Source organism: Corapipo altera, unplaced genomic scaffold (assembly GCF_003945725.1).
Source record: "Corapipo altera isolate COAL_440 unplaced genomic scaffold, ASM394572v1 67, whole genome shotgun sequence".
NCBI classification, from domain to species: Eukaryota; Metazoa; Chordata; class Aves; order Passeriformes; family Pipridae; genus Corapipo; species Corapipo altera.
This window is the reverse complement of record NW_020884906.1, coordinates 1,117,039-1,137,931: the sequence shown is the minus strand read 5'-3', so window position 1 is coordinate 1,137,931 and position 20,893 is coordinate 1,117,039. Positions and strand designations below refer to the sequence as shown.

The window sequence follows — 20,893 nt, the reverse complement described above, 5'->3', positions numbered from 1 at the left end:
CAAAAAAAACATTCCTTTGGGCCTCACCTGCTGAAGGAAAACCTGCTCAGGTGAATAGCAGGGGCAGTCCAGTGCAGCCCAGAGTGAGACAACAGCCTCGTGCCCTGCCAGGTGCTCAGGGAAGGGCAGCAGCCTGAGGTGGAACTCGGTACGCACGGATCACGTTTGGCTGCCTCAGGAAGCTGTGATTTCTGCTGCTGACAGAGCAGGTTTAAGGTGCCTGTGAGTCATCCCTGAGCAACACCATCCTGCCTTTCAGCAGGTGCTGCAGGTGCCAGCCAGGGCTGTGCCCCCAGGGAGCTGCTGCTCCCTCAGCAATTCCCGCATGGAAAAGGGGAAGGAAGGAGCGTGGCGAGGAACACAAGCACTTTGCACAGCTGGGCACTGGCAAACCCCAACCCCACAGTGGGCTATCAGAGCCAGGTAGCAGGCACACACAAGGACATTCCCTCCCAAAGCCCCCAGACTGCTTAAGCAATCTTCAATCTGTTAATAAAGAACAGGAATGTTCTTCGAAAGCACAAGATGAGTTTGCTCCAGTAGAATTTTTATGCTTTGCTAACAAGTTATTGAATGAGCCAACTAGACTCACTCACTACATCCAATTTGGGCTTCAAATATTCAATATATTCCTGGCAACAACTCTGCTATGTACTGAAGGAGCTACTACTCCAGCAGATATTAGTTCCAGTTGTAATTTTAAAAAGTAGTTCATTAAAATGCTGTCATGGTATGATAACAATGTTTTTAAAAATCTGTAAATCATTTGAATGCCTAAATTCTGTTGAAGTTCAGAAAGATTTAACTACTGCCCCTACTAAGCAGGGCTGGCCAAAACACTGACAGAAAAGCTATTCTATACTCCAGATCAATTCTCTTCTCCAGTCAGCCTCAGCACAGTAAAGAGCAGCTTATACCTCACTTAAATGTGCTCCAGGCACTCACAGCAGAATTATAACTTCAGTTCAACATAAAGAACAGTATTTTCATATACTTGCGTTTCTTGCATCTAAATCATTAATCAGATTTCAAAGTTGACCTGGAATTCATGCTCCACAGGTAGAGAGCAAATTAAAATGGCTTCCCATGAAGTCATCAAGGTTAAATACAGACGACCTAATGTAATTGGTGCTGTTCACAACACAGGTGTTGCTAAGTCTGACTACTGCAGACACAAATGAAGCTGCAGTAATGAGGATCACTGTGTCATATGCTGAGGAACAATTGCTGCTCAAACTTAGCTCAGGTGGCATTAAATAGGCAGTTTCTCATGGCATGAACTATTACTGCAAGCCAGAGTCTTGCATACATATTTAGCATCAACTTTTTCTATCCAGCCATGAGGCACTGAAATCTTAGAGAGGAGCCTCAGCTCGTTAGACTATGCTATAAACATACTTCCAGCAGTCTGGATACTGTACCAAAATAAACAGAGGCATTAAAAGCAGCTCTCCAGTATTTTTAAAGGGGCCCAGGAAGGACAGTCTATTTAGTTTACATGCTATGTGTTACTGTTTGGTGTTATTTCTAGATTGGAAAAAAAAAGTAGTAGACCTGGGCGAGTACTAAAAGATGGACACAAGCCGCCTCTGTTGTGGCAGGGCAAAACACACTGCTGTCACACCTACCAAGTTTAATGTGTAACAGTGTCATCTCTTGACAGGTGTAGTATGAGCAAAGGCAATTATGATGGAGTGCTTCAGGATAGGAAGAGAAGAAACTGTGAACTAGGCTGAAGCTTTAGTATTTCTGCTCTGGAAACTTCATTTTTCACAGTGCTTTTGACCTAGTCACTTTTCCTGGCACTGACAGATGATTATTCCTCCTTGTCACTTCCTGGATACTTTCCAATAACAGGGTACAGCCATCAAAGTTACCCAAACACATCCCTGCTAAATGTTTCACATTTTGTCCTTCTACTAAGTGGGTGTTTAGTGTGTGCAGCCTCCATATCTTCAAACCTTTTCTTGTCCTCAGGGCAGAGGCAGCAATTCTCTGGAAGGTTTCCACTAAAAATCCCATCCCCGTAACCAAAACCCAGCATTCAACAGGTGTTAAAACTAAACCCGTCAGGTTTTCTGAGAGGTCAGCAGGAGCACAAGGTGTTCAGGCCGCGGGTCAGCAGCAGTGCCGTGATGTCTGAGGGTACACAGGGCACCTGCCAGCCCCTGTGGGGGCACGTCTGTGCAGCCACAGCCTTCCACCAGTGACCCCCCTGCACCAGCAGCTCACAGAACACGAGAGCTGATGTACTATGTGCCCTGTGCTCGAATAAAACCCCCAGCTCGGCCTCTGACAACCCCAGGACCATGAGAGAGAAGCTGTGACGGAGTATGGAAACAGAGCACACGAGTCACAGCTGAAGGAGCCACGTTGGTGTGACTCACAGAATCACAACGGAAATTCTGAGGGATTTCACAAATCAGAGTGAGCCACTGCTGCACTCTGACATTAGACAATTCTCCTGAAGAGAGGTTGTTAAGAGCTGCTAAAAACCAAGTAGACTGTATGCAGAAAAAAGCCCCAAAATCCATTTGCCTCCCAACTTGTTTGACTGACCTTGTGGTGCAGCTGTGGGATGACGAAGGTCAGAAGGGCTTTTTTTGGTCACAGTCTCCTTCTGCATGTAAAGAATCACGTAAATGTAGAAGTGCTGGAACACCTATGTAGAAATGTTTATTTTGGGGGGGTTTGGGTGCCCGTGCCCAGGCGCTGGGGCTGCCGGGGCTCTGTGAGGTGGGCCCAGCCGAGCCCTCAGCCAGGCCGGGGCACCTCAGGGAAGGGCAAAACCTGCACGGAGTGAGGGGGAAAGTGTGAGAAATGTCCCTGAGAGCAGCTGGGGCTGAGCAGGGGGAGACTGAGGCATCTTCCCCTGCAGCCATCACAGGGCAGACCCAGGGAGGAGCAGGGGGACATTTCCTGAGGGAACGCAGCCGGTGAGAGGAGCCCGTGTGGAGCACGTCTCCTGAGGGAACTGCAGCCCCTGGAGAGCCCACGCTGGAGACACCTTGTGAGGGGGAAGGAGCAGCAGAGAGGGCCTGTCATGGAAAAAAAAAAAAAGGTATGGGGGAAAAGGCATTTAGGTTTTATCTTTGTTCTTTACCATCCAAATGTATTTTAATTGGCAACAAATTAATTTTCCCCAAGTTGAGTCTGTTTTGTCCATGACTGATGGGAACTGGCAAGCGATGTCCCTGTCTTTATCTCAACCCATGAGGGTTTTCATCCTATTTTCTGCTGTCCTGTTGAGGGGAGGAGTGCCAGAGTGGCTGGGTGGGCATCCAGCCAACAGAGGTCACCTGGGAAGGGCAGGGCAGAGGGACAGCTTTGAATGGGAATTCGCCCCGGCTGCCCCATGCTGGGCTGGGAGCAGCACCAAGTCCTCACACGGCACTGACACTGCTTTGTAGTGGTGGCTCCAGCACCTGGCTCAGCCTCCCTGCACAGAGTATTTCCAAAATCTGAAGCTATAAACTGGCAACTCTATGGGAAACATTACAACAGGAAACATAAGCAAGGGTACGTTTAAACTGCTGTCAACACGAGCTCTGATCTTTCACCCTGACGTTCACTACCCTCATAGTCCTGTACTGAAGGACTGGATGGAGGAGTTACAGTCTCACATAGAGCACTGAGGAAACAGTACTTAAAAAAAACAAAAAGGAAAAAATTATGCTTCAAAGCAAAAAAGAAGGAGAAAGATGATTTCATCAAAAATCAGCCAGCCAGATTTTATTAATCCTGACAGCACTTGCCGGATCTCCAGAGGACTACAGACTAGTGTACTTCTTTACATAATAGCTGCCAATCACCTCTTTAAGCCAGAAACACCAGACAGAAAGCACTCTTACAGTGAAAAAAATTAAAAAGAGGGAAAAAAATCTCAACTTGTTAGCTTTAAATTCAGCAAGATACTGGACTTAATGGAAATTCAGAGAAAGGAGATAAGAATTGAGGAGAAAAAGTAAAAAGAAAAAAGGGCAAAACCCCCAGCATTTGTTCTGAAGACTATTTCGAATTGCTGCTGACCATAAAATGAACAAAAGTAACAGAAAAAAAATATTGCCATATCTAAGTGCCATGTTCCTATGATAATATAAAACAGCATCATATGCTGCAATAAAATGTTTTAGCTGATCATTTCTTGTCTTTTTGGCACTCTGCTGACACACTTTTTAAAGTGTTAATTAAAAAAAGAATCAAATCAACACTACAAATTGGATAGATTTGTGCCCTACAAACAGTCTCTTCTGACCAGTAATTTGTGGAGCTGGGGCTCAGCCAACTTCCAATGAATCTGTGGAGAGTTTCCAGCAAACTGTCATCGCAGCAGGATGCAGTTCTTGAGAGGGTGATCATACATGGCAAGTGAAGCGATGCTGAACTGTCACCAAACAAGTCTGTTTCCTTGTGCCTGAATCTTCCTTTAAGGCTCACCCAAAAATGGAGATTGACAGTTTATAGCCAGAGATACATTTATACCATAATGCACCCAAAATCCCGCTGTATCCTCATGGAAGCTTTCTGGATGATTGTCACATTGTGGGAGAACAACAGAGAACGCTGGACCAGCCCCAGCTCTAGAACACAAACGGGTTTTTTTATATTTATAAATCAAATAGGCCATGACAAGAGACCTGAACATGCAGTACTTTCCCCTTAGGGATTCTGACTTTTTCTTTCTATTTTCTTTAGTTCAAAATAAAGAATTTTATATTTCAAAGACATGAGAGGATTTTAAGTGTGCCTAGCACAGCACTCATCCTGTGTTCATTTATGGATAATATTTTTAGAAGGCTAATTCCAAGATTCAGTTAAATAAGCACAAAAAAAGCGCTAATCTGCATGTAGAACACTACTAATAATTTGGATATTCAGTGTAGATATATTGACTTTTGACAGGTTTCTGCTTTCTGAACATGGACCTAGTCAAGGCTACAAGAGTACAGAGTAAGAATCAGCAGTGACCCAGTCTAGGCCTCCCTTGATGTACCTTCCCTCCAACAGCCTTCAGAATATCACAGGTAACATCAGGGAAGTGATAGTGAAGTGTTTGTATATATATAAAAAACCTTCTGTGTTACTGCCATGGAAATCAGAACATCCCTTCCCACACTGCAACTTCTTCCGTAGTTACATTTCCTCTGACTAAACGTTAAGATGGGGGGAAAACGAAAGAAACCCTTGCCTATGGCACAATAATTAACAATAGCACAATTTACACTCTCCTGTCTTTCCATCCTGCCCCCTACCACTTAAATGGGCACAGTGTCCCATTTGGCTAAGTGTCTTCTAAGAGATAATTTACTTTAAATCGCTGTTTTCTGAACTCAGAAAAAAAAAAAAGGCAAACAATACATTTTTAAGACTGTCACCCTAGAGAAGAAGCATATTTAAGAGGACTGACTTTCAGAGAGAGAGCCCAGTATCTACTGAAATTTATAGAGTTCAACTTGAGAAGTGAGGAGTGAAGAGAAGCATCTGCAGACTAACAGCCACTGGAAAAGCTGATGGGAATGCGTTCTGTTGATGGGACTGAGAGGGCACAGGTACACACCAACGTTGCATATTTTCCATTCTGAATCACTCTGCCAAATTAACTGTTAGGCTGCAGTCTTTCTGCCAGCTCTGCCCTTCGAGCAAAGTATCTGTCCCACTTAAGGTTTTAACCAAAATGATTCAGACATTTCCAAGAGGAAGCTGAAGAATGTTATTTTTTTTATTTTCTGTTGAAAAGCTCATCACTTCAGAGTTACAGAACAGGATCTTGTCCTTGGGCCACAGGCAGTCCTCTTTCAGAAGGGTAAGGCCCAGGACATGTGGATCATAAAGGCAGCTGAAGTAACACAATCAGCCAGGAGGACCAACAGCCCTCCAAGGGATTTAAACCAAGCAGGCAGCCACTTGGATACCCTGGAATAATCATTTTGCAGTGAGATTTTACTGGGCATGTCAGGAGATCAAATTCAGATTCTAGCTTTGGATCCCATCTCAGTAATTCCCATGCAGCTCAGATTATTGAAGCAGGCATGGTAAGAAAGAGTGAGAAGGGAACTAAGGGGAGAGGTCTGAATGAGGTGCAGACTGATTAACTACTTGAATATAACCATAAACTCTTTTTTTAATTAAAAAAAAATCCCAAACAAAACAGACCACAACAAAATGCAGTATATCATTCCTTGCTCCAAAAAAATGCCTTCCAAAAGAAGGGGCCAAACTGGGACTAAAAGCACAGTGTATATTGAAACCTTAAGTTTCCTAACTGAGGAGTTGGCAGGACTCACATGCCCAAGGGAATCAACCCCTCCTCAGACATGCCAGCATCACACATGCAGAGTGTGCTGCTCTGGAGACACAGCACAACACACACAGTGGCAGAAGCAGCCCAACAGGAACGTATTTCTAGGGGAACCAGGAAAAAAACTGGCAAGAAGAGACACTTCTTTAATGATGCCAAGTTGATACTGCACTCAAAATAACCTTTTCTCATTTCCAAAGCAGATGAAGCAACAAAAATAAATAACGCCACTCTGAGAGATGCAAACAAAAGCACAAAGCATATTAATCACAAAAATGCAGGATCAGTGCCTCAATCCACTAAACAGGGCTCTCCTGTGCTCAGAAGAGGACCATGGAACTGGCAAACTGCAAGACATCTCTTTCCCTTTGGACCAGCTGCAACTCAGGTCACTGTTCTGGAGCAAATAAATTCACAGCCTAAGAGTACAGAACTTCTCAGTGGGGAAGAAGATGGAAATGTTGGTCAGCTTCTCTGGAGAGGATGCCAAGTGTGTGTGAGTCACAGTAAAGACAGTGGCCCACAGAGAGCACTTACAGCTTCAATACAGAAGAGTTGTTTCATCAACTCATAAAAGCCACTCCAGCTCAACAGATGGGATTGGATTTTGAATTGCACCTTGTAATGCCTCTATTCTGGCATTTTAGAAGGTAAACAGTGGATCAGCCTATGCTGTGTGTATTGGGCAAAAGGCCTTAACTACCTGAACAGACTGACCTGGAGGTCACCTGCCAAGAGAGAGGCAGAGAACAGCAAAAAAGCCAGTGTAAGAGGCAGACAAGAGGCAGCCAAATAGCCCAGGAAGTTCCAGAGTGACTAAAGACCAAACAGAGGAGTGAGAGAGGTGTTGTGTGAAGGGTTAGTGCTGAGTTCAGAGCTGTGGCACTCCTTGAGATGGAGAGTGGCTGTAAGCAGCTACTCAGGACACTCAGAACCCTTGGAGCTCTCCATTCCCTCCTGCTGTCAAGGGCCTCTGAAAGGTGAACCATGTACTTGGGTTATGCTCAGAATCAAGGGTCATGGCAGCAACAGCAGCTGAGAGGTTTGGGGTCAACACAAGTCCTGGGGCCAGATCCCACAGAGGAGAAATGAGAGGTGAAGAAAATGGGGGTCTGGAAACCTACTTCTTCAAGAGCACTCTAAGCCCAGAATTCACAACTCCCCAACATCCACCACGGCAAGAATTAAAAAACACCCACCTAGATAGTAAATGGAGAGATGACAGCGGGCTCAGAAGAGCATGTCTCTTATCAGAGATGAATTATAAATCAAACACAGCAGGCTAGAGAAGGAATCATTAATTTTTCAGTTCTCAAACCACAGATATCATGTTTAGCTCTATCCCACTAGCATTTGTAATACAATGCAAGAAAAATTACTTGGCAAAAGTAATTAGTCATTGTGGAATCACATACAAATGAAAGTTTAAAGACTACAATGTTACCATTAAACTTTTCAAGAGAGACAAGGAAGCTTTAGTACATATAGCTCCACACTCGTACATTCATGCAGATTTAAGTGTCCTGTTATTTTATTCCTGTAATGTGAAATTTCTGTGGCAAATATTAATCCCCTTTGCTGCTGCAGATGCTACAACTTCTGTACATGAATTAGAAGTCGCCTCATTAGACTCAGTGCCTTAATATCTATTTGACTTGTACTATATGTCAGAAAGCAGCCATTTTATACACATCTTCCTACGGAATGAGCAAAACTTGGTCATTAAAAAAAAAAAAATCCAGTGCCCGTTGATGGTTTTATTGTTTTTGCCACAGACTCGTTAGCCATTTACACAAGATGCAGTATGTGCTAAGCCAACCTACTTGTGCACTGATCAAGTTAAAAACTATATACCTACTATGAAATGTGTCTTTAGAGCTGCTTTACTACACAAAGAACCAACTGTACTTGGTTCTTTGCAGAGTAACTAGCATACTTTGTCCATTCAAGGAGAGACCCTTTGGAATAGTAATTGCTTGCACGTGGCCAGGTGATAAGGCAGGGGATGCAGCAAAGTCTTCAAGGAGAAAAGCAAGATGTGAGACTTATGCACCAGACAATGGAGAAATGAGCTGATCATTTAAAACAAGACAAGAACCCAGAGTTACTGGTAAAAGTCACAGGTTTGACCACGAGGATGATCATACAGACATCCACAAGTACCTGTTCCCTCGTCGTGCCTTGGAATGTTGGAGGAGAAGCCAAGTTAACAGTGTGGTTCCCCAGGGAAGTCTCCAGGCAGTGGCTCCTGAGCCCAATGCCAGACACAAACCCCTGGAGGGAGAGCACACCCACCTCCCAACTGATGGTCCTGCTGGAGCCAGGATACCACCCCAGCAAATGCTGGCTGCTGGGAAAACACAGGAGGTGGCTCAGCAGCTGCTGACAGCAGACAGGGGTTAACCACAGCATTATTAGATCACAACACATCTGGAGAGTCTGATTGCTGGGGCAAACATCAGTCCTCAGAGAAAGCTAAACATGCAGAATGAGATCTTGCTCAGGATAAAGAACTGAAAGGGAGGTTATTCACAATGAAAATAATCCTAAATAACTTTTGAAACTGAGCTGGCTGAGAAGGGGGACTGGAAGTGTTTTTCCATAAGAAAATACCTGCCTCTCCTAGCTGACTGGGAGCAGAGTAGACAGAAAAATTTTAAGCTGAACTTTTCCACTTTGAAGCAGTTCTGTGATTGACCCAAGTTTAAATTAAAATTATGCTTGTTTATAAAAATGTCCAAGCTTTCCTTATTCCCAGCACTGTACTTAAATTGTGTTGATATTGATATTACATTGGATTATTTCCCTGAAGACATGAATAAGAGCTAATGTAAATGCCAATTTAGTTTTAAGAATCCTGAGAGAGTAAGGCTTTGTCTGACTTTATTTATGAAAGCCCTTATACATTTAAGCAGTCTCGAGCTTGCTTTGTTGGGCTTCCAACTTAAAAAATAATTTGCTCATTTAAGAATATTCTGTGATTAGTTTAGTCTGAGTGAGTACCAGGGTTTTCTGGAGAGCAGACACTTCAAAGTGGCACATACAGACCTTATTTCCATGGGAATGACTGAGCAGTCTGCCTCTATGAACGCCTCCCTTCATCAGAAAATGACATCATTCTACATGTGGCTTGACAAAAATCTGTATTTCATGTATTCCCATCTTCCTATTGCCTGCCTTGCTCTACAGAGCAACAAAGGGCATTTCCTAATGATGCACTTCACGTGCCACTGAAGTACCCACCAAAACAGTGCAGGTGTGCACACAGACAGCTGCCTTGGGGTTTAGAGCTAAAATTCAAGGGGTACTTTTCCTGCACCTGGCTCCACTGTCCTTTGTTACTGGATGATCTCAACACACAGCAGCAGAGTACAGGTATTTCATAAGGATTCCACATTTGAAGTCCACAAATTCTGTGTTTACACTTTCACAAACAGAAAACCATGGTAACTACCGCAGTGTCTAAGTATGGGTTACCATAAAGTTTATTCCATAATATCCATGCTGAGAAAAACAAAGAATCAAGTACCCACTAGTGTTTATATAATAGGTTTAGAGCTCAGAATTTTAGGCACTTTGGACAGCTTTTGAAGCAAGTCTAGCTAAATTGCATTAGTAATTGCATAAGAACAATCAGTGACTAATTAAATCCTCTTTCTGGATACAGATTACTGGCTGAAGATTTATGTAGTATACACTACACTGTGGTGTACTCATTTGAATTAATTACTGCAATCACCAAGCAAGGATCCCCAAAACCTCCACGGTAAAATAAGATGCAGGCTGAGTAGGTTTTTCCAGTGTATGGTATTTTTGCAAAAGAATAATACAGAATTCCCATTAAAAGCTGCAGCATTGCTGCCTCAGCCCCCACGCTCCTGCCTCTCCATGTCATCAGCTGCTCCCACTGACAAATGAGCAACTCAGAGCAGCTCTGTACCAGTGCAGCCAAATTGAACATTACTCTGGCATTAGAGAGAAATAAGTCTTGTATCTACTGGCTCGAATCAAAGGACAGTAAATCAGAGTTCCACTTTTGCTTTGGTTACACAAGTGTAGCTTGTGTGACTTTTAGGATACTTCTCCCCCACTCCAGTTTACATCTCCTTCGTGCTCTAAATTGCCTTGTGCCACCTTATTGCTGAATTCCTGACATCTTCCAGTGCAAAGCTAAACAACACTCATGGTTTCCCTCTGTAGGCCTTGCAAAGTTTCCTTGTAGGTTATACTCTAAGTAAAGCAAGCCCAGAAAACCTGTCCCAGGCCACCCTTCCCAGGTCTCACAGAGATCCCCACACCACGGGGTTCTACACCTCATTCTAGCTGAGAAGCAAGCAGCAGCAGAGTAAGTTGTTTACACAACAGTGTTATGTGTATAATTAGCAACCACCCCAGGTAATGAACCTCAAAAATCAGATCTCCAAGGGCACCACATGTATCTGCTTCTCAATTTAAGTTTTGTGTTTTGAGCAGTAACATCCCTTAGTTTACATTACTAACCAACCAACTGAGCTTGAACAATTTTGCAGAGATTGGTTCTATTTATAAGAGGACACACGTGTGGCATACTTGGACAAACATAGAGAGTATTTATATTAGCATCTTGAAAAGAACTTTAAACAGAAATAGAAAAATTGCTTGTATATTCATGTACAAAGGCTGAGGCCCACCCTGATCTAATTGAGACACTCTCTTTCCTATTTCCAGATGACCTTAATCTCTGTTTATTAGGTAAAATAGAAAGGAGGCTGCTCCTGGCATAAATCACACACTGACTACAGCTGTGGCCCATGTACAGGAATAACTTTCATTGCAGCAGCTCTTCTGCCTTTTTAAACCAGGATTTACAGTGAGCACTGAAACGCCCCTGCAGTGGCTGCACACAGAGAGCTCAACACACTCAGCCACTTGCTGCCACCACCAAAGATGAGCCTCCTTCTCCCTTTCTCAAACTACAGGAAGAAAAAATATTCCCGTTGATAATAAATATCAAGGGGTTTTTCTAAAGGGGTGACATTTAATAGCTTTCAGAAATGTCCTGTATTGCCAACCTGGCCGGTGCCCTTGGAAGCAAAGATCATAGAATCAACTAGTTAAAAGCAGTAAAACTGAGGTTTCTTAGAGCATAAAAAAAAAAAACCTCAGCAAACAAAAAAACTTTTCACACTTCAGTGAAATCTATTTTCCTGTTGAGACTGCCTGTCTTATGTTGCATGACAAGTTTGTCTAGATTCTATTTACAAAAATTATATAGCAAGATGAAATTGCCACAGCTTAAAAGGACATTTCTTTGTCATAACAAAAGTAAATATTTTACAGAAGCTGATGGACGTGACAACTGAGATGACTCAGGTCAACCGAGGAAGCGTCCCCTCTTCTGAATCCCAGGTAGAGTGGACAGGAAAAGCCTGCCATTAAAGATGCATTTAACATGGAAAATGTTAAGATATCGCAGGAGGTTAAGCTGCACTGCTTGAAATCAGTGTGTGCTTGTGAAGTCAGCCTTAAAGTTCATTTTAAATCACATTTTATCATTTGTTCTACCTGAAATCAGAACACTGAACTGGCAGAAGTGAACATCTGAACAGCTGGAACTGGAGTTTACAGAAGGCTTTAAAATACTTCAGGTAAGAAAAACATTTTGGATGCAAATCAAATTCACTAAAGCAAAGATAATCTTCTATTAGCTTGACCTTTGCTAGTGACTAAACAAACTCAAGTCCAAAAAGCAGATGATACCTTCCCTTTTTTGATCTGTGAGCATATGCAAGCCATGGGAGGAAAAGATCCAACAGATAGTTCAAGAACTCTAGGTACATATATAATTATATTTCCATTAACTACCATCCAGGATGGTAACTATAGTTTTGAACTTTAAAGTGCTGTTACATATTTATTTTAAGGCTGTTCCAGTGCAGGATCAGATAATTGCAGGAGCAGGGTAGTGCTTATGATTTAAGAGGTGCATTTATCTCAAGTGTATCTGAATTCATACACAGCTACAGAAATGCTGAGTCTTTCTAGTTCATAAAACACAGCAACATCACATACAAATGTGGGGAGAATACCAATTTTTCTGTAAACTGATCAATTGAAACCAAGCTTTCCTTCCTGTTAAGGTAAGTCCCCCAGGCCTGCTCTAGAGCACAGTCTGCCAGCCATGGGAACAGCACAAGTACAGGTTATTTCTCTATTGCCTTTCCATCCCTACTGCAACTTCAGTTGCTCTTCTACACCAGTTTATCACTCCTCAGTCATTTCCTGCAGGTTATTGGTATCAAACTCCCTGTGGCACAGCCTGCATTAGAGTGCCAACTGCAGCTGTCTGTGGTGCACACCTATGATTATCTCCCATTATGACTGTTAAGAACTAAGTTGAAGTCTCATTTTCAGTACTGACTGAATGAGTTTTCACCTTATTTGTGCTTTCACTTCATCGAGAAAATTACCCATTTTATTATCCCATTTAAAGGAATAATATACAGCAGTGTTGCTACCATTGTATCAAAAAAGTAGTGGCACCGGGACCTTTGTCATGGGCTCCATGTTTCCACTGTACTTCAGAGATGCTGCATGCTGCAGAAATTACAGTCTGAAAATGGGTATTTTATCAGAAACTTCTAGTCTGCAGTATTCAGGAAGAATGACAAGCTTTTTCTCCTTACTAAAATGAGCCACAGTTTTCCCTTAAAACCATATGCTTTTAGCTTGCTGTGTAATCTACAGCACTGCAGCTGCTGAACTAACCCCGGGGTTCTCAGCACTAACAACTACAGTAAGGAGCCAATTTAAACAGGTGAAGAGAACTATTAGCTCCAGAACAGCTACAGAACCATTTAGGCTGGAAAAGTCCTTTCAGATCATTGATTCCAACCGTTCACTGGGTGACATTTTGCATACTGATAATTAAGTTGCATTCTCTACTAAGACTGAAGTTACACAGCCTAAAATAAGGTGGCAAGTTCTTAAAACTCAGGGTTTTTGAGTGATCCCCCTCAGGTTTCCATCACAGCCATTGGGAGTCCAAGGCAGACTCCACTGAAATAGGTTGTTATCTCTAACAAAAAGCCTGATGAGAAATACCAAGAAAAAAAAGGTTTTGGTAGAAAAGTTCATGTCTGCTAGAACTGACTCACTCTGGATTCTCGCAGCGTTAAGAAGAATTGGTTCTTCCTTCATTATGCCATTTGATTTGTTCATATAAGTAAATTAACCTAATCATTCTATATAACATTATTGATATGTTCCTTCATAATGCTTAGAGTTAATGCTTGTTTACTCTCTCACTGTGACAAATTAGACCACCTACTCAGACACTGTATTTATTACTGAAGGAACACACATGGAGTGCTAAAAGCCTGTAGTAATACAACTGCAATATTTAGTTGCCTTTCCAGGCAATAATCTTGATAGCTAAACAGTTTAGTTCCCCCTCATAAAACCAGAAGGAATGTAACAGAGAATCCTAAATAGTTAGCTGAGGAAAAAGAATAAAGGAGAACATATAGTGGAATTTTCCCAAAGCTTAACAGTAGCACTGATCAACACCACCATGAACTAATAGTGGACACTGTGTATTCCAGTCTTTATGTGCTGCTTTTTAGCAAAGGTGTTTGGACAAAAGCTAAAAATAAAGATCACACTGCAAAAAAGCAAACCCTGCCCTTCAAGTTCAAAGAGCTTTTCATTCAGCAGAAGACACTCCTAACACATGGCTTGAGCCCAAAACGTGTCTAGGGAGAAAGCCAAGTCAGGTCCTCTGTTTTCATACATTTATTCAGAAGTGTTTCCAGTGCCCTAAAAGGATTTTTTTTCTATTCAGTTAGTGGTTTAAAAATAGTTATTATTCCATTTTTCCACATATTTTTAACCACTGTTATTGTGTTTCACCACACTGAAGTTGCTCAAATCCCTGATATCTCACTGAGCTGATCTGCACCCAAAATTTGATATGAGTTCCATCCATCCTTGGTTTCATGTATTTATATACAGGTTACTTCATTACAGACACAGCAGCCTTACAGATAATTAACACAAATAAGGAGGTAATAAACACACATGTAAATCTCCATTTGATTAAGTTCTTGTGCTCTGACAAGCAAGCATGGATTGTATCAAAAGCATTTTTAGGCCAGCGTTTCAACTGCTGCATTATCAGAGATTTATCCAACATCAAACAAGTTGTGCAAATCAACACACCTGAAAATTCAGATTTATCTCAGCCTTTAATAACATATGACAACAAAAAGATCAAGACACAAAACCCTGCCTGTGGAAAAAGCTAAAAATGGAAATGCTCAGGAAAAGGGGAAAAAACCCAGCACCACACAACAGACACTAATGTCATGAGTACTGCTTGCTGTGATGGCACAACATAGATAGATTTTACTAAAACTGCTCAGCATGAAAAACAACAATTCCATACAAATTCATCTGAGTATTTTTGAATGGACAGGACTTCAGATCCTGCCTGGCAACAGTTGCTCAATTATGTGTTACTTTTATTACACACAAGACTTGGCAGCAGCAGGGAACGTATGTCTGGGACAGTCCTCAAAAAATTTACTAACACTTCAAGATACACAGGCCAAGTTACAATATGGAGAGATCCTTAAAATAGTTCATTTTGCATGTAATTATTCACTGATAACAGAGGGAGCAGAGTGAAGTTTGAGATTCGGTGATGAATTAAAGCCAATTGCTTCTTTCGTACAATAACAAATTGTAAAACCAACATCTCTGTTGATGTCCTGCTGCCAAAAGGATGTTTCAACAACAACTGTGTTACCAGGAAAGTCTTACATCACTAAGCAATTTGTAGCTCCACACTGGAAGTATCATACGAAAACAAGCATCCAGCTTCCAGAACAGCCTCAGCACACATCCATTCCCCAGGCAGCAGAAAAAACAAATGACGGCATTAAGACCCCCTTTTCTTTTCAACTGTGCAACCATTTAATATTCCCCACACCAGTGTTAACCAAGTTCATCACAAAAGCCAACTTCTGTCCTGTGTTTGCCTGCAAGCACCAAGCTATAATTAGATGCCCAAATGATGAATGATAGGCAGATACTTGTATCAGTTCTTGAGGCTTGACCAGTTCTTGACACAGTATAATATCCTGAAAGGAGTCACCACTACTTCATATCAAATGCATTGAAAACAAGCAATGAGAAATAAAGGCACACCAAGTCAAGAGCGTTACTCAGTGTCAAAATCTGTTCTGATTTAAGAAACTGTTAGACAAAACAACATCCACATTTATTCTGAAATCCTACATTGCGATTACCACACCAGCATTTTGAAACATCAAGAATCATATCACAGCCAAACCACGAAGGATAATGACACAGACACATAACTCCCACTCCTACAGAGCCTTCTGCTTCCAACAGCTTCACTGAGCTTGGTGAAAAAATAGCAACGGCAAAACAAGGAAAACAGAAATAATAAAACTTCAAAATAAATGAAACAATAAATCTCAATATGCAATAGCCGTCTTTCCACCTTCCCAAAAGGCAGCTTGGTCCAGGCTCCTTTCAGAGCATCTCTCTGGAAACACTGACACCTCTGCAGAGAGGCTGCCGATGCCCCCGCACAGGAAGGGTTTACGAGCGACAGAACTCCAGTGTATGGAAAGGGAGAGAAAACAGCCGAGGCACTACAGCACTCACATATTAATGGAACTACAGGAGAGCTGCGAGCCGACCGCCAGAGCCCAATCCCGCATTTAAGGGAGAAGGCAATGAGAGAAGAGGAAACAGAAAGGGGGGGAAAAAAGTTTCCCCGTCTCTCCTTCAAGCAAACGTAAATTTGTTCATCAGATCCTCAGCCTTTCAGGAACAGTTACATAAAAATATGTAGAATGGGTAATGCCTAGAATAGGATTCCTTCCACTTGGAGAGGCTTTGCCGGATGAACCCTGAGACTGAGGGAGGAGGCCAGCGCTGCCTCCCTGAGCACAGAGACTCCGGCCGGCTGAGCCCCGGGCTGGGGCTGCACCTCCCCAGCGCGCCAGCCCTGCCCGCTCCGAGGGGCTGCTCCGAGGGGCCGCGGGGCTCCGGCAGCTCCGCCGCACACCGCCGGCAGGGCGGGAGGCGGACGGGTTTTGTGTGCCACGAAATGGTGGATCTGCCTGTCAGGCACATTTCGCGACACGGAGCGATCGTGAGCCTCTGCAAAGCGCAGCCGGGCAGGGAGAGCGGGCGGCGGGCGGGGAGCGGGACCGGCAGCGGCGGGGCCCGGGGGGCTGTCAAGCCCCGCCGCCTCCCCCCGCCGGGCCGGGCGGCCCCAGCACGGCCCCCCCTCCGCCAGAGCCGTACTTACGTGAAAACAAAAAATAAAGTAGTCGAACCCACTAATAAGGCAGCTGCAGTGGAGACCGGGATGTATTTAGTAGGTTTAAACCTCTTTCCAGTGCTGCTGGGCATCCTGTAGCTTACACATCACTGTGTAAATCCAACCCGAGAGGAGGGCGCCGGGAGGATGCGGGTCCCTCCGGCGCGGGGAGAGCGGGACCCGGGCGGCAGGGAGGGACGGGAGAGGGACGGGAGCAGCTGACCTCCAGCACAGGAAATCCCACCCACACCGCCCAGCCCACTCGGCTGATGTCAACCAGCCCCTTAAGGTAGCGCTGCGGGGAGACGGCGAGCGGGGCTGCGGGAGCTCCCGGGGCGGACGAGGCGCCGCCGCCGCCCTTCTGCAGCGGGGCAGCCCCTGCGGGCAGCGCGGGGCCGGTTCTCTCCTTGTTACAAGAAAAAAAGGCGATGTCTGGAGCTCCCTGTGCAGGACACGACAGCCCTTGCAGAGCTCCCTGCCCAGGGAGGGAGGCGGTGCAGACGCTGCAGCACCGCGGGCCCGGCAGGGAGCGGGGCCGGGGGGTCCCTGCGGGACGGGGCCGGCTCGGCACAGACCGTGCGCTGCAGCTCAGCCAATAAACCCTGCTTTTTATTCTGCCAAACACGGAGTCACGACGTTAAGGGGAATGCTGCACTCTGCCAAATTTAACCGATTCCAAAATTAATAACTGAGCGCGAGCATAACTGAAATGGCACTATGCTCTGTTCTTTTAAAATCTATCCATTAGCATCAAGAGGCAGACAGAAGAGGTAATTTAAGGTAACGTCAGGAAGTTCACCGAATCAGCATTCTCGAGAGCAGCGTGTGAATGGCTCCTGTGTTCACGCTCGGGGCACCACCCAGCAGCTCGCCTTGGTCAGGAGGAAACCCTCACATGGGGAGACTGGTCCAAGGCCACCGGGAAGTTTAGAAATCCAGACCAGGAGCTGCAGCTTGCTCCCTCCATCAGCTAATCCCCCTTTGGCAGCTGCCAACGCGAAGATAAAGTAACCACTTGGTAAGACAACAAAAGCCACATTTGCAGCATCTGCTGGTTGTTAAAAGCAAGCTCGCCCTAGAAGGTACCCACTGCAGTTCTCCTCTGAAAGGATGTTGCCATTTCTCATTTCAAGGGACTCCAGTTCTAGCGGTCTTAAGAACCGAACAAGTAAAACCCAACCAAAAAGCCATAGGGGTCCTCAACTCTGCAGTTTGAAAAAAAAAAAAAAAAAAAAAAAATTGTGAGCATCAGCATTAACAAAGCCAGCCAGTTCCAGCCTAGGACATATGGCTGTGTGAAATCTCAGCTTTTGCTAACAACTGCCCCACGTCAGAAAAAAAACAAAAACCAAACCACCAGAGGAAAAAAAATATATTCTCTAGCCCTCTAGAATAACTTTAAAAATGTCAACTGAAAACAAACACCAGACTTAGATTTATGAGGATAGGGAGGGACAACATCTACTCAAGTTATTTTTAAATGCTTGGGGGATATTGAATGTTTCCTATGCTTCGCTACTCCTTGTCATGCCAGCTTATTGAAAGTAATTATTCTTAAAATCCGTGTAACTAATCAAAAGGTCAACAATTTCACACAGAACCAGGCTCTGCATAATAATAATCTGAAAGCCTTGAGGCACAGCTAGCTCCGGGAGCTGGATCAAAAGCATCCTTGGGAAGCAAGTCTCTCAATGTATGTCACTTACCAGGTTTGATGGTATTGCTGAGAGATCTCCAAGGAGGGGACTGGGTTCCTCTTCAAAACTAGGCTGGAAGATCCATCTCAGGAGCACTCAGGTCAGGAGTTACTTTAGCACCACTTGCATGACAAAAAGCAGAGACTTTATCCCTTAAATCGGTTCAAGCCCCTTCCTCCTTCCCACTCAAGCAACAGTCTTGGTGAAGAACTTTAGTTGCAAACAGAACTCTGATTAATTTTCCACTGATATTTTAAACTAGAAAATATTATCCTAAGCAGCATTATAGACCAGTTTTGATGTTTGATCAGCATCCTGTAATGGACAGTACGAGAATTACTCAAATGCATTTCTTAGGGCTTGAAAAACTTCTCTCCCAAGAGAAAAGTCATATCTGCATTTTTAGCATGGACATGCCTGTTTCCTTTCTAGGTGAGCCACATAAGCATCCTGCCAAGTTTCTAGCAGGAGTTGGGAAGCAATAAGCACAAGCTCATTTTAAGATACATATTTGAAGTTTGATGATTTTAGATTTCATTATCTTTACTGTCAAAGCCCTTCTGGGACAGTAACATTCCTTCATGTGAATACAGGAGTTATTCTTAAGACTATGCCCAATCCACACCTCAGTACTTTCAGTTGTCTTTTCCCACTAGGATTTCTCCCTCTCTAGAAAGTCTGTCAAAGGCAGCTTTGCAGGTGGGGAGGATTCAGGGCTTCTGCTCATTCCACCCTTTAGAATGGTTTCCCCTTCACTCTGACACACTAATGCTGACCTTGCTGTATCTGCCCCTATTTGGAGGGCCAGTCTTTCAAGCCACTCCTGTTCTGAAAGGAGGTTCTCAGCAGCAACTTGGGTCTTTTTTATATCTCCTAAGCACACAACAGTTCTATAGATGGAGACTAAAGATAAAACTGTGTATGTGGAGTCAGGGCACAAAGAATTGTAGCTTTCACAGCAACAAGAAGGGGCACTTCTCCAAACTTCAACTGATCTTGAAGAACACTGTGCCAGCCTGGGCTGGGCTGCACAGCCATCCCCTGGATCCCAACACTTGTGCTGTGCACGGTGCAGGTGCACCTTCTGCAGCACTGCCAGAAGGTGGCTGAGACAGTCTCTGTTACGGGTCTACAGGGCTACGCTGAACAGCACCCTGAGATTACTTTTTTCTGCTGCACATCACAGATTAACTATCAGAAGGCAATAATTTTCTGTAATTTGGTGTCCAGCAGTTCACCTCCTTTCCTTCCCACTAACACTCCAGCTCTGGAGAACAGTCTGTTTTCAAGACAGCATAAAGCACTGCTGAGCAACACTCAATCTGTGTTACAAGCCAAGTGTATTTAAAGCCATGAGATGACTTTACCAGTCAAACTGTGGAGATGTCTGAGGAGGACTTGACTAAAGCAGAACAGACATGTCTCAGAGTTGCTCTCCTGGAACACCTTTATTTCAAGGACTGCAGTTTCTGGATTCACACTACCTAATCAGTGTGCCAGAAGGTTTTGGCAGCACTGAGGTAAACAGCAATGGCAGCATGAGCTAGGGAAAGATTTAATGACTACACAAAGAACAAATACAGCTACAAAGAGCAATCTAAAAATAATCTGGCAGAACATGGCTAGTAATTGCACGTCTTCTTGCAAGATTTTACTCAGAGGTTTTACCCCAAATGAGAAAGGGCCAACCACAGAAGCTGTGCTGGAGCCACGTGGCAGGGCACCACTCCGAGCTGGGCAGATGAAAGGGAACTCCCAGCAGAGCAAGCATCAGGAAAGCTGGATTGCAATGCAATTTTCATATCAAATCATGGTACTATTATTAGCTGGAAATCTTAGCTACATGGTTAAGAAAATTCTTTTATTTTGCACACTTGAAAGTACTGAAAATCCCTGGAATATTTTATCAGTCACTATGCAATTTAGCTCCTAGCTCATATTTGCTGTTGTTGTTAAACGGTGACCACAATAAATAATTCTACTTTTCTTACTGGATTTGCTTACTACATTAAATGCATTTGCCAGCCCACACAGTACTGGTGACCTGCAAACTGTTCAGGGTCGCTGGGAGAACCCTCAAGGATCAGCAACTAGTTGGTTAGGAAAAGCTATTTTTCCTTCAAATTTGCAGTGCTCAGAACATTTGGATCATCTTGTGCTGCCCAGTCCTGCCAAAAAGTCCAAGCAGGGCCAGATAGTTCTGGGTACAAGCCAGACCTACTAAGTTACCCACTGGAACTTTAATATGACAATTTTCATTTAGTTGTTCATTTCTCACCAGATAAATAAAGAAATTATTGGCTAATAACACCTTTTCAGTGGCCTAAACAGATATCCCACAAAGTTTTCTAGAGTTTTCCAATAGATATTTTCCATAGAATAGCATTTGCACAGAATTTCCCAGCTGCACTGATTGCATTTACTGTGAGACTTTGAAACTCTACAGACTGATTCCTAAATGATCCCCATGAGAAACTACTTACACCACAATGATCAGAGAATCAGCCAGGTTGGAAAGTACCTCTGAGATCATCAAGTCCAATCCTTCATTTTTTTTTT

The 20,893-nt window shown here is 43.7% G+C and overlaps 1 protein-coding gene across 6 annotated transcripts in view; it reads right to left on the bottom strand.

Moving 5' to 3' along the window:
- ZDHHC8 (zinc finger DHHC-type containing 8) overlaps positions 1–20,893 on the bottom strand; it is a 114,173-nt gene that overhangs the window by 91,537 nt on the left and 1,743 nt on the right. For 3 of the 6 annotated variants that reach the window (XR_003529094.1, XR_003529095.1, XM_027652032.1), the window contains exon 1: positions 16,626–16,831. Coding sequence is in view for 1 of the 6 variants with exons in the window: in XM_027652032.1 (XP_027507833.1) it covers positions 16,626–16,729 (104 nt within the window). In the remaining 5 variants the exon portion in view is untranslated. Of the gene's footprint in view, positions 1–2,559; positions 2,753–16,625; positions 16,832–18,343; positions 18,457–20,893 lie in introns of those variants that run through there. The other 3 variants (XM_027652033.1, XM_027652037.1, XM_027652036.1) reach the window with 3 other exon arrangements.